The 13,250-nt window shown below is 32.2% G+C and overlaps 1 protein-coding gene across 1 annotated transcript; it reads right to left on the bottom strand.

Annotated features, from left to right (window-relative positions):
• Positions 1-1,504: 1,504 nt before the first annotated feature.
• Positions 1,505-9,927, bottom strand: Non2 (upstream activation factor subunit spp27 homolog Non2). The gene is made up of 4 exons (XM_088231272.1): positions 9,776-9,927; positions 7,768-7,961; positions 5,512-5,769; positions 1,505-5,039 (listed from the first exon to the last, which is right to left on the bottom strand). Exons 1-4 carry the CDS (start codon positions 9,816-9,818, stop codon positions 4,785-4,787), a joined length of 750 nt encoding a protein of 249 aa, XP_088087398.1. The 5' UTR covers positions 9,819-9,927; the 3' UTR covers positions 1,505-4,784.
• Between the last annotated feature and the right edge of the window lie 3,323 nt (positions 9,928-13,250).

The following is a 13,250-nucleotide window of genomic DNA, read 5'->3' as shown; positions in this document are numbered from 1 at the left end:
GGCCCGCGACGTGTTTCTGATCTACCGCAAATATGAAAATTTTCCTTTTACAAAATTTGTTTTGTCGAACCTTTTTTTATTTTTATGGTATCCCAAATAAATTATTCAAGTATTTATTCACATGGCAACAAGTATTCGGTTACTATTATTAGGGGAATTCCCGAACTGTGTATTTTTTTGCGTTTTGTTATCTTTGTCAGATGGACGTGACGTCAACTTTACCAGCGCTTCACTCAATTGGTCCAAAAGCCGATGCTCATCGACTATTGTGCTACCACTTGTCGTTCAAGGTGACGAGAGTTGTGGTTCCGCGAGCTCACCCCTACTGTTCATTCATTTATTTCCATTCCTGTAATTTTATTTTTTCTTCAAAAAGTTGAAATGTTTGCTTCTGCGGCTCCAATCTATTTAGTTATTTGGATTGGCCCGGGATCATATCTGGTTCGGACAGCCCCGTTCTAAATGAAAATCATAATTTTTGGTTTTGCGTGCTCATATTTATTTGATCTTCAATCATCAGTGTAGCCATATGTGAAGCGAAGTATGTCAATGACAACCTCTAACAGTCAACCAAACCAGAGATTTTTACTATTTGGTTATCCTTATTTGCTTTTGCACTATAATAATATGTAAAAATCCAAAAAACATTATTTGTTTACTATTTATACATCATAATCATAGATCATAGAATATTTTCCCTTTTTTCATTGTCTGATAAATCTTCATTATCCAATGAAGTCACTATCAACATCAGACATGTTAATGTTACTGATAATACATATATTGTGAGCGAGTATTGTCGAAAAATTTAATAGAATTTCTTATTCCGTTCAATTTTCTTATAATTATTGAAGCCTAGTCTCCTGAAAAGTGTATTACATACTTTGATGTGACATAATATTACATATTATTGTGCATTAGAATATTTATTATGGTTCAAGCCTAGATAGAAGAGGATAAAAATGAATTATTAATGTAAACATCTTAAGATCTCGAGGTAGTACTAACTGATTAGTAAATTTTATATACATACTGTAGTGAAGTAGACACTCGTTGACGCTCGTCGCTACTAGGCTAGCCATGTGACGTGGGAGTGGGCAGAGCCACATGTAACGTAGCGATCGGAGAAGACTAAAGTATATTATTCAAGACACTCAGATGCAGACCTTCCTAGCTATAAGACCTTTTCTTTATAATAAACTAGTATCTCTACATTAAATAATCTTTTCTTTTCTGACCTGTATTCTTATCAAAACTGTGATATTCACATATGAAATAATTTTAGCATTCTATAATTCGGAAAGTTAAAAAAAATGTTTTTGTAAATCCAAAACCCTAAATCCACCTCTGATAGAAAGTAAATTGCCAGAGATAAAGAAAACAATTATTATACTAGTTGCATTATTGATTAAATATCAGTTTTTGTGTTTTGTCATTGGCAACCATCAATGGGTTTGTTTTTCCTTCTGAAAAAAATATGTTTTAAAAAGTAATAACAAAGAAATAATAGTTTTGTTTTGTTTTTTATTAATTCACATTTTTGATACATTTTATTACTAACACAAAATCACACCATTCACTTACATACTATAATAAAATTTCAATTATCTCAAAACTGTGATGTTTCAAAAAACATGTTTTGCATAAAAAGGATGTGAACACAATCAAATTTACGCCGTCTTAATATTAAAAATTACGAAACTAGATTATTAGTATTGAACTTAGATTAGGTGTGGGAAGAAAAATATGATATGCATTTTCAAGAATGAAAAAACATAAAGTAAATTTTAAAATAAGCGTTAGTGTTAAAAAGCTGAGAATTAAATTTTTTAATCAAATTGTGATATTATTTTTTTATACCAAAAATAAATTATTTAAACACCAATTTATTTTCAACTCAGTCCCAGAAAAAGTTTAAAAAAATTATTTGTATTTCTGATTCTGTAATACATATTTGTGAAGAAAGTGGCATCTCCAATTTGACAGTAGGGCCAAACATATTAATAAAGTGGCATATTGTGATTTTTGAGGAAGATACACAAAAAAAAAAGTAATTGTACTTTCACATTTTAAAATAATTTAAAGGTGGTAAAAACCAATTACCAAACTAAAAAGCGGAATATCCCTTGTTAATAAGTAATGAAACTTAGTACAAGTTCACATATTTCAATGCGGCATGAAACATTTTATGTTTTCTTAATTTTGCCAAAATTTAACTTTTTGGAGATGTCACTCTCTTCATAAGGACGGCGTATTGTAGTAAATGATTCATTACTGTATAAAAGCACGAATCAATTAAATCATGGTTTTGTTTATTATAAAAAGATGGATAATTACTACTTATGGTTTATCTTGAAACAGGACTGTGGTTTTTCTTAATCTATACACTCGGGAATAAATGCTTATGGTCAAAATTATAGCCGTATTTATGTAATTATAAGGGTCAATATTTCTTTTTACTCGATATTTGTAATTAAAAACCTACGTAAAGCTATACTAAATTAATAATTAGACTGTCAAAAGTTGACTAGTTGCAGTCAAATAGGTTTTTTATATAGGGTAAAATAATTGACTTGAAAAAATGTTTTTTATTTAAAAAACACAAAAAAAATATTTGCTGTAATAAATGTTGTTTTCGATTATTTTGCAATGAAAATAACATTGTACATATTACGAAGAGCTGAAAACTGGTATCAAACCTTACCGATAAATATTAATATGCGAATTCACTAATATGGTCATTTCACATTGATTTAAATTATCATTTTTAAATAAGTGAAAATTTACGACGGTAACAGTATAATTTTTCCTGGTGTTTAAAATACGCATATTTTGAATAACCTGAAAATGAGACATTTTGCACCCTATGGGAAAAATGGCACGTATTACGTTACCTCACCATACTTGTAGGCAATGTTTGTTAGAGGCGCACTGTGGGCATTCTCAAAGTGCTTGTTTTTCATTATGGAAAATTATGAATAAATGTTTTTTTTACATTGAAAGGTATATCATATTTCAGGTATATCATTAGAATCGTAAAAATCCGCTCTAGATATTTATTATACTGTCAACATAATTCCTGATTTATGAAAATATCCTATTGCAAATGAAAGAAAACACAGTCAAAGAATTTTAACTTTATTATAACAATAAATTTTGAATAAAAAAATGTGCTTTTATAAAATTAATACTTTTGTTTTTACGAGTTATTTTTAGGTAGATTAAAATTTGTATGGAATCAGATCATTACTGTCATAAAAAATCTATTTGATCTAAATGGAAAAGCTTCAATCGACAGTATTAATTTAAAAATTCATCTGTGAAATACGAGTACATTATTCTCATATATCCAGATAAAAATCAAATCTAACACAGAATTTTGCAACAATACTTCAAGTAAAAATGCTTTTGAATTACAATACAAACAATTCAAATTGATTTGAAATATTTAGGTGCAACAGCAGTTAACAAAAACCATTTGGCACAGTGTAAAAGATGAAAAATTTGAATGTCAAAATTATTTTTATATGCAACCTATTTTGATTTCAATGACAATATAATGTATCTTTATCTAAAATCACCGCTCACAAAAAATTTAAAAATAAAATTACAATACAATAGCATTCTACATTAATAAGGTGCATCGCAGTGTTCCACTTTAAAAATACAACTTACAACAAATTTAGGATAGTTATAGATGACTGATCTCACAACTGACTTGTGAAAATTCGCTGTTAACCTCGAAAGGTATTTTAAAATGAAAGAAAAAAAAATGAAAAATCTGTTTGTAAATGACAGCTCAAATGATTGTCAAATGGTTTAAAAAAATTGTATGATTACATATGAAATTTATGAATCAGAAATCGGATTACTTAAATGTTTTGATGGTTCCAATGAAAATGCTATGACTTCAATTCGTTTTAAAAATGTTTATTTAATTAGATTTTTTACAGTAATAAAAACCAAGGAGTCTTTTGCACAATTAATTTCTGTTAAATATTGAATCAAAAATATTTAATCCTATGTAAATTTTTTAAAATTGTTTTGTATGTTCTTGTTAGTCAGGGTATCACCGTTGCCATTAAAAATGTTTGGATCGCTATGTGACACTTAGCGCAGGCCGACGATTGATCATGGACTGTGGTCATAAAGTTGAACAGTCATCTGTCCAATGATTTTTTCTGGACTATTATGGCGTGGCGTGTGTCATTTGCATTCTTTTCCGATGTTTCGGATCCATTTACATCAACCCTGATGATGGACGCTGTAATGCCTTCTGAAGCCAGAAAATAACACGAACGTCACACTGCAAGTCAATGTGCATATCAATGGCCGTGAAAATCTAAGAAATTTAGTAATATGGTGACAACTACATTTAAAACACTGTCATAGCAATTTAGGTGGTGACACTTTATAATAATGTCCTCATACATGTAAGAAAATAAACAACAGAGATTTGGATCGACGAAAGAGTGAAGGAATTAATACGCATTCATACAAAAAAAAAAAACTTAGTAAATTAAAATAGCAACAGTTGAGATTTTTTATAATTACTTCAATTCGGATGAATTTGTAAAAACGACATTTACGGATTGATTAATTAGACACTGAAATATTCACATTATTTGTAAATATATAATAACTAATTAAAAATGCATGTTCCATTATACAGAAACACGTCAAAATAACACAACACGAGTTAAGACGTGTTCAGTTTTAATATCACGATTTTCAGTATTCGAAATACCGCCAAATAGCAGCAAATGGAGAAATGGCTGGGGAGATTAGTCGTGGAAGTGAGATTTGAGATACTTCATCATTCCGAATGTACGGAAGCGCTTGACGCCCATGACTTTGTAAAGTTCATCGTCGCAGATGGCAAACTGCTTGTTGCCGGGGTCGTACAGATTCTTCTCTTTGATGATGGCCCACACTCTCTTGACCACTTCGTGGCGAGCCATGGAGTCCTTACCCATGAGTGCGGCCAGCTGGGGAGAAAGTTTGTAAGCCCGTGTGTAACCACCGCCCTTTCCGCGACCCTGAAAACGAAGAGAGTTTAATACTAGAATTCGTTCATTAGTAGAAGCAATCAGGTAATCAGCACGGTGCTTGGTGTTGACATCTCAATTAAAATGAAAATAGTACCTATTGAATGTCATTGTGATATTATTTAATAAACTTTTGTACAAAAATTATATTAAAATAGTGTAGAGTATTGCTACAAATATCGAAAAGTTAATAATAATTGCTGATGAGTTGATTTGATAGATTATTGGTAATAATCTTCTGTTGTCAACAGCTGAAGCTGAGATGATGTTCACAGAACCACAGAAAAATAGCCATTTACATATAAGTACTTGTATCCTAACCTAACCTAACCATGCAGGTACAAATTATGAAAATTTTTGGCAGATTACCTATTAAAAAAATCTCTGCTCGCCACAAATAATTGAAAGTTTATTGAAAAAAGCCAGGAGTCTTTTCTCCACTAAGACAATGATTTATACTCACACCAGCTGCTGCCGCCTTCTTAGGTTTTTCTGTCTTGCCCCAATCGGAGTCTGAATCTGATTCCGATCCTTTCCCCTTCTTTTTGGCTGGCGCCTTTTTCTTGGGAATGGGTTTCTTGGCTTCGAACTCCTCCTCCTCCGACGCTGCAGAGTCTTTAGATTCCTCTCCATCTTCGCTGGAGTCAGCCTTGGCCTTCTTGGCCTTGGGGGCAGACTTCTTGGGAGCTGGTCGCTTGGCAGGTTTCTTCTTGTCGTTTTCCTGGAAATCATTGCAGCGATTAATGAATGAATGACGCAGATCAAAGTTTTTAAATAATATTTGTCAATATACTGTCAAACTAGGCCATAATTGTTTTTTTTTTATTATCGTATTATCATGGCAATGAATTTTTAAATATTAAAAATCCCCACCGAAACTTCAAAATTACGCCGCTCTTGAAGTCACGAGTTCAGGTCGGCGAGTGTCTCTGACATTTAAAAGTGAAATCCAGTACAATGAGGAAGTTCAGTGCAACGGCCAATTGGAAATAAAAATTATTTTCTTCATCATCATCATCATTCCCTTTCCGCACCTAGTTGTGCATAGGATACTACATTGGTACACCGATCGGAAGTGTATCTTGATCATTTTTGTTACATGAAGGTAAGATGATTAAGTTTTACGCTTCAGGTGTCAGTCTAAGAAATATTCTAGTGTGAAAACAAATTTTTAAATAAATATTTTCATGCCAAGCATGCTGGGAACCTGAATCTCTTGCATGGTAAACAAACACGCTGACTAACGCTGATTAATGTAAAAAATTGCATTTAATTAATGTAAAAAATTGTATTTAGTGGTAATCTTTTTTTTTTATCTGAATAAAATATAAAAAAATATTTGTGGCCAATTTCCCACATCACTGCAAATTAAATTGTTTAGATGAAAATAAAGTACACCTGACTCTTTTTTATATGGTTTCAAAATAATCAATATTTTATTAACCTTTCCAAGCCTGAAGGTGAAAAAAATCTGCAAGTGCCTGAGGGGGTACCACGAATACCCTATATGCTATAATTACTACTTTAAAAAAATATTGTTATGATTATCATGGTAGGTTTATAAAACTGGTTCATAATATTTGCAATTCATACATTTTTTCATAAAATACTGTTGCGAGAGTATTCTATATGGTAGCACACTTCTCTCGCTGCTACGTTTTGAATAACACTGATTTGTCACGCCACCAGTTAGCGGGGTGGTTCGGCGGGGGGTTGAGAGTGGAGAGGCGCACGTGCTAACTAACCGAAGTATCGAAGATTACTAAACTGCGGAGTAAATGAATTGCAATGCTCGTTGTTTGCGCGGGGGGAAAGCAAAGACAAATGTGAATTATTTATGAAAGAATTTGGCCAGTATTTTTTTTGATATTTTTGATGCATTCTTAACATTATGCTGTAGGACTATGCAAAAATTTAATAAATATGATTAATAAAAAGGAATTGAACAAATATGCGATCTGGAGGACCCTAGATATCCCCATCAGGCACAGGAGGGTTCATCATCATTCCCTTTCAGCACCTAAGGTGCATAGGGCACTATATTAGTACACCAATCGCAGCATATCTCGATCAATTTTGAAGGTAAGGTTTTTTGTTACATTTTGGTTGGCTGGAAGATATTTATTTTAGCAATGAGTCCGCCAAAGTGCTTATTCTTTGTACTTGGAAGTTTTAAATAAATAAATAAAAATAAATGAGGTGATCAGTCTTGCCCTTCAGGTACCAGTCCAGGGACAATGAAATATTTTAATGTGAAAACACCCTTTTTAACCCATTGCAACACAAAGCCGGCGAATCGCCGGCCAAGGTCAATTTGTCACTGACACACAAGGCCGGCGATTCGCCAGTTTGTCTTTGAAGTGATTTTCTTACATTAAAAACGGAATGACAATAACTTTATTCATAAAAATGACATAAATAAGTATATTTCGGTTACTGATTTCATAATAAAATGTAATAATCACAATTTATTTTACATTATTTATTACAAAATATTAAATAAGTCATAATGTTATTGTAAAAAAAAAATGTGTCAAAACTAAACAGTGTGTTGTATGAACAAATTATGTCATCTTTATTAGTGGTGCAATGGGTTAAATAAATATTTTATAGCAACCATGTCAGGAATCAAACCAGAGACCTCTTACATGGTAGGCAAACGCGCTGACCATTACACCACGAGGCTGACGGGGGGGTTAATTTAATAAAAAATAATTACTTCTTCATCATCGTCATCTTCTTCCTCTTCCTCTGACTGGTCATTCTCCTCGTCTTCCTTGGAATTGACATAGTTCATGACCAGCTCGTCGATCTCCTTCTTCCGGGAGTTGAGGTTACAGTCCAGCTTCTCCTCCAACTGCTGGCGGACTTTCTTCGCAGACGTGACCCGCAGGTCAGCATCTTTGAGGATGGCTAGACAAAGAAAAACATCAGAAGTCAGGCCGAACATCGAACATCATACACTTGCCCATGGGATATTACTCCCCGAGATGTCCCCCAACTGTTGACGCTTTGAGAATGCAGCTGGAACTTCAAATTTCTAAATAATCATAACAATGTAAGTCACTCTCTAAGCACAAGAGCTAGTCTCTTTTTTGGAGAGTTACAGTTATAAGATAAACTAAATATATAAAAGTAGACTGTAATGATGATGAAGGTAAGGTAAATGCTGTCAAAACGCGATCCCTCTGGCATATGTGTGGTAAAACGATGTATGATAGGTGTACAAATGTCGAGATCCGTGAACTGTGTAAGGCAGAGACATGCATTATCGACAGAATCAAGAAAGGGGTGCTGCGTTGGTTTGGACATGTAGAGCGAATGGACAGCGAAAGGACGGGTAAAAGGGCCTACGATGCGAATGTTGATGGATGCAGAAAACGAGGAAGATCGAGAAAGACATGGCACGATCGAGTCCATCAAATACTTGAAGATGGACATGTCAAGATTAGGAATAATCGGCATGTGAGCATGAGAAAATGTATGAAAGTGATGAGGCATTCTATCCTCTCTGCCTACCCTTACGGAGAAACGGCGTGATGTTGGTTTGTTTGTTTGTTTTTTAAAAGAAAAAAAAAAACTTGTACCATTGTATGTACCTAACTATTAATTAATAAAAATAAAATAAAAAAACAAAGAGATTTTAACATGAAAATCTTTGTCTGCTGTATGATACAGGTAAACTTATTGACAAATTTCAAAGTGGATAAAATAAAGGGGTGGAATCCATATTAAAAGATTAGTTTTTTACATCTTTGCTATGTTTATATATTGTAAGTTCTCCTACCTTACTTAAACCCTTTTACATTCGATAAAAATATACTTAAGTAGTTAGTTATTTCAAAATATGATTCCTTGGTGTGAGACTGAGTTATCATCCTCTCTAAGCAAACACTAACTTTTCACAAATCCATCCAATTGAAAGTTACAAAATGTTATGACTAAGTTTGTCACTTTCTATGCACGTTTGCCTAGCAAAAGAGACAAAAAAAAGTAAGACAAATTAGTTAATATTTAATGAATACTTAAAACAGAAAAATGACATACATTTGTTCAATAAGTTATTTATATTTTAAATAAAACCTCGTGCGCACCAAGCGTCTGATATACGCCGATTCAAAACTTGCCGCCTCAATAATCGATCTGCACTTGATTTATTTTTAAAATAAAAATTCGGATCCATTGTGACAGAAAAGTATGAAAATATCTGGATTTAGGTGTGCATTATTACGCAGAATGGTCGTCAAACAACTATTAATAGAAATCAAACATCGGACAATACACCCATCGAAAACAAACAACACGTTCTAACAATTTGCTTCCCTATCACAAGTCTACAAATAAAAGACATTTATAAAATATACGACCACGAGTGTATCTCGATTCCCAAACGATATTGCGAGATGCTAAGTATTTACAAACATTCCTGTCATTTTTCTCGTTAATATTGTCTAATTGCTTATTGAAAATCATTACGTAAATACAGAGATATTTATAAAAATAAAAACGTGACATTTGTATGGAAATGCTACCGAGCTTCCTATGGCCATTGTTTCATACAGAACCTAAGTAGAAAATGCCGGGGAGGACAAGAGTAAAACATGCTTTTTTCACATATAAACCGATGGAGTTCACTAGAGAAACATTGATCTAAATATTATTTCGATGTTAGTTTTCATAATTTCGGTCTCGAAATACGGTAATAAAGGGCTTAAAATTAAACTTACCATTTATTTCACTGCGAAGTTCGTCTTTACTGATATCTGCCATTTTGCCGGATTTGACTGAAGTTAGTACGAAAAACTGACACCACAGATTTTTTACTTTAACCGAAAATCTCAAAAATGTATCAAATTTTTCAAAATGCTTAATTTTATATTTCGCGTGTCTATAACAGAGATTAGGTAATTATAAAATGAATTTATGCCATTGAAATATGATATTCAGAGATTTCAGAAAAGTGAAATTAATTTGCATTATGGAGGAATAAAAGAAATATGAGTAATTTTTATAAAATAAACATTGTTGAGTGACGTCATATTTTTAAAAATAACGTAGGCGTATATAAATAACATGTAAATAACATAGAATTAAAATAATAAATTATAACGTTTATTTGATAAATTTATTTTGACTTCGGAGCCTTTTAAACAACAAAGAAAAGATTGAAATATATTATTCTAGTCGTCGCTAGATGTCTCTACACATGAAAAATTTGTTCAAAGAAGTTTTTACTATTCAAACATAGACGTCATCACAACATGTTAACGACGACGCACTCAGGAAAATATACCTTATGGCGGAAACAAACGACTGCAAAAAATTGTGCCTTTTTCTAATTTCTGAGAGTCAAATATTCACAATAGAAAAATTGGAGACGAAAATTCGCGTTGCTCGAAAAAAATTAGGCAATTAAAAGTAATTATGATTATGTTCGGTTTAAACATGCTAGTTTAGGTAGATTACGATTTTTAATGACATTTTACAAATCAAGTTTTCTATACCGAGACCATAGAATTAAGAATAGTCCAGAAACCGCATACGCAGATCAAACAGAAGGCGACTAAACTACTCATAAATGAGTAGGTTTACGTTTTGACCGATTAGTTCATTGTAGACGTCGCTCAGTACGCAACTCCTGATTTGAATTCAACTATGCCGTGTTGTGTCCTTTTAAAGTTTAGAAATACTGCTAGGATATTAAAGAAACAGGATGCAATCACATTTCATCTGTAATTTGCAAATGAATGTGTATATAACAAATGCATTACTTAAAAATTGAATTATTTTTCTATCTGTAAGATTGTCGAAGAAACAAAATGGAAATTTCGTTAGTGTTGCCAGGGTAGAATTTTTTTTACACTACTTTGCTCATCGAAATAAAAGAACTAATGAAAATTAGACCTAGGATTAAACAACGCCGTGGGGGACATTTGAACGTCATTATCTTTGCTGTATTCTCTCCCGTTTTACTTCATTCGTTACAAAGTTGCACACCCAATATTTTTCTAAGACATCTATTCTCGAAACTCAGAATTTTGCTATTTTGGGCCCAAGTGAGGTGTCACAATTTGCACCCGTAGAGGAGAATAAATGTTTTCAGGAGTTTTTACAATAAAACATTAAATTAGGTACCTTTGTAGGCACCTATTAAAAATATCTTGGAAATATATTCCTATCAATAACCCGAGTAATATTTTGAGTAAAAGTTGTTAAAATGAAGCCCGCTTTTAAAAGCATTTAGACCAAAGCTTTCAAGAGGAAGCGGTTGTAAAGTCATGAACTGAAATCAGGAAGTTTAGTATATTTTTTATATATGCTAGTAAAAGTTATTATATTGCTTTACAGATACAAACAAAAGTAATGAGGTGTAATAAATATTATTTTTTTAAAGTTTCAATTAGACAGGTACCTAGGTACTTTTTTCGTATTTCGTAATATATAAAAAGGAAGATAAAACTTAATAACTAAAAAAAATACAATAAAGTCATCATTATAATAACAAACATAATTTTATAAAAGTGATAAATTTTAACATAAAAAAAAATTAAAACTCAAAGGAGCAATAATTCAGTTTAAATCTTTATATATACTTATGATTCTTCTGTGCGTGTGATGTCACTGAACTCCTAAACGGCTTAACCGATTTACGTGCGGTTTTCAGCAAAATGTAGATCTTTCCACTGCGCGTGTTCGTAGATATTCAATCGAATCTGTAAAAAAAAGTTAGAACCATAAATATTTTTTTCATCTTCCTACCAGGGTTGCATTCGACGAGAATACATATACAAAAAAAATGGAAGGATGTTGTTTTTTGTCTTTAAAAAAATATTGTTTTTGAACGTTTACAAAGAACATTCGCTTTTTATGGATCCCAATCAGATTATTTTTACATTCCTTTTTATTACTTCCAATTAATTTCTTTTTTCTGGATTTTTGGTAATACTAAAAAAATATTCACTGGCATTCAATACATTTTGAAAATCGCATTTGTGAATGAAGTGCACCCCTGTTGGTGAGAAGTGCCGAGTTTTTTATGTTTTGGAACCCGAACAAAAAAAAGTACCTAGGTACCTACTTAAATTCAATATTTAAATATTAAAAATAAACAAGTACCTAGGTACCTACTTATTAATGAATAGTCTTTTTCCAAGCTAATATTAGGCAAGCTAACGTTCGGGCAGGACAACGTCTGTCGGATCCGCTAGTATTTTATATAAACCTAGAAACGTAAGAGAAATATATTCTAAACAAAATTCACAAAATTCGTTGGCTTCATTCCATTCCATTTGTTCAAATTTTAAACAAAAATTGTCTATGGTTTCAAATGTCAAAGTCGAAATTATTGTATTTCTTATTGCGTGGTGTTGCGGGCGCTTTTGATTAGTATTAGCGATAATCAAAATAATTAACTATAACTTTAGTGTGCGTTTGAATGTGTTTAATTTTATTTTAAGTATTTTTTTAATGCGAAATCCATGAAGATAGTTTTAAAATCCGATTTCGGGTAGCTCAGATGACGTGTTTAAATAAAATTAACAGTGATGTGTATGTGTACGTCGGTGCATAAAAGTTAAGTATATCTACGCATGTATTTAATACATTGTATTAATTTACGAATGAATCGGTAAATATGTTCTGTTATTTAAGTCTTAAAAGACTGCGGTAGATAATTCCATTGCGCGCGGTGATGTAACATAGTATTACCACAAGCAAAAGACGGAATATTCTTAAGTTCAGACCATAGCATTAAGAATAGTCCAGAAACCGCATACGCACATCAAACAGAAGGCGACTAAACTACTCATAAATGAGTAGGTTACGTTTTGATCAATTAGTTTCATTGTAGACGTCGCTTAGTACGCAACTCCTGATTTGAATTCAACTATGCCGTGTTGTGTCCTTTTAAAGTTTAGAAATACTGCTAGGATCTTAAAGAAACAGGATGCAATCACATTTCATCTATAATTTGCAAATGAATGTGTATATAACAAATGCATTACTTAAAAATTGAATTATTTTTCCATCTGTCAGATTGTCGAAGAAACAAAATGGAAATTTCGTTCAGCGTTGCCAGACCCGATCAAGCGAAAAAAGGTAGATTCAGAAAAATAAATCGGTAGATTTCGGTAGATTCGAGTAGGGGGGGGGCAAAAATAAATTTGACAGTTGTTCGAAATTAAAGCGCCGTTTTGCCTAAGG

The sequence above is a fragment of the Micrasema longulum genome, unplaced genomic scaffold, assembly GCF_059751315.1.
Source record: "Micrasema longulum isolate JH-2025_06_02 unplaced genomic scaffold, ASM5975131v1 h1tg000068l, whole genome shotgun sequence".
NCBI lineage: Eukaryota > Metazoa > Arthropoda > Insecta > Trichoptera > Brachycentridae > Micrasema > Micrasema longulum.
This window is presented reverse-complemented; position numbering and strand designations above follow the sequence as displayed.

Excerpts from the sequence above, each read along its gene's own strand:
- Non2 (XM_088231272.1), bottom strand. The coding sequence starts at position 9,818 with ATGGCAGATATCAGTAAAGACGAACTTCGCAGTGAAATAAATG. Across the intron at positions 7,962-9,775 it reads ACTTCGCAGTGAAATAAATG|CCATCCTCAAAGATGCTGAC; the intron begins GTAAGTTTAATT and ends TTCTTTGTCTAG. Across the intron at positions 5,040-5,511 it reads AGAAGGCGGCAGCAGCTGGT|GGTCGCGGAAAGGGCGGTGG; the intron begins GTGAGTATAAAT and ends CTTCGTTTTCAG.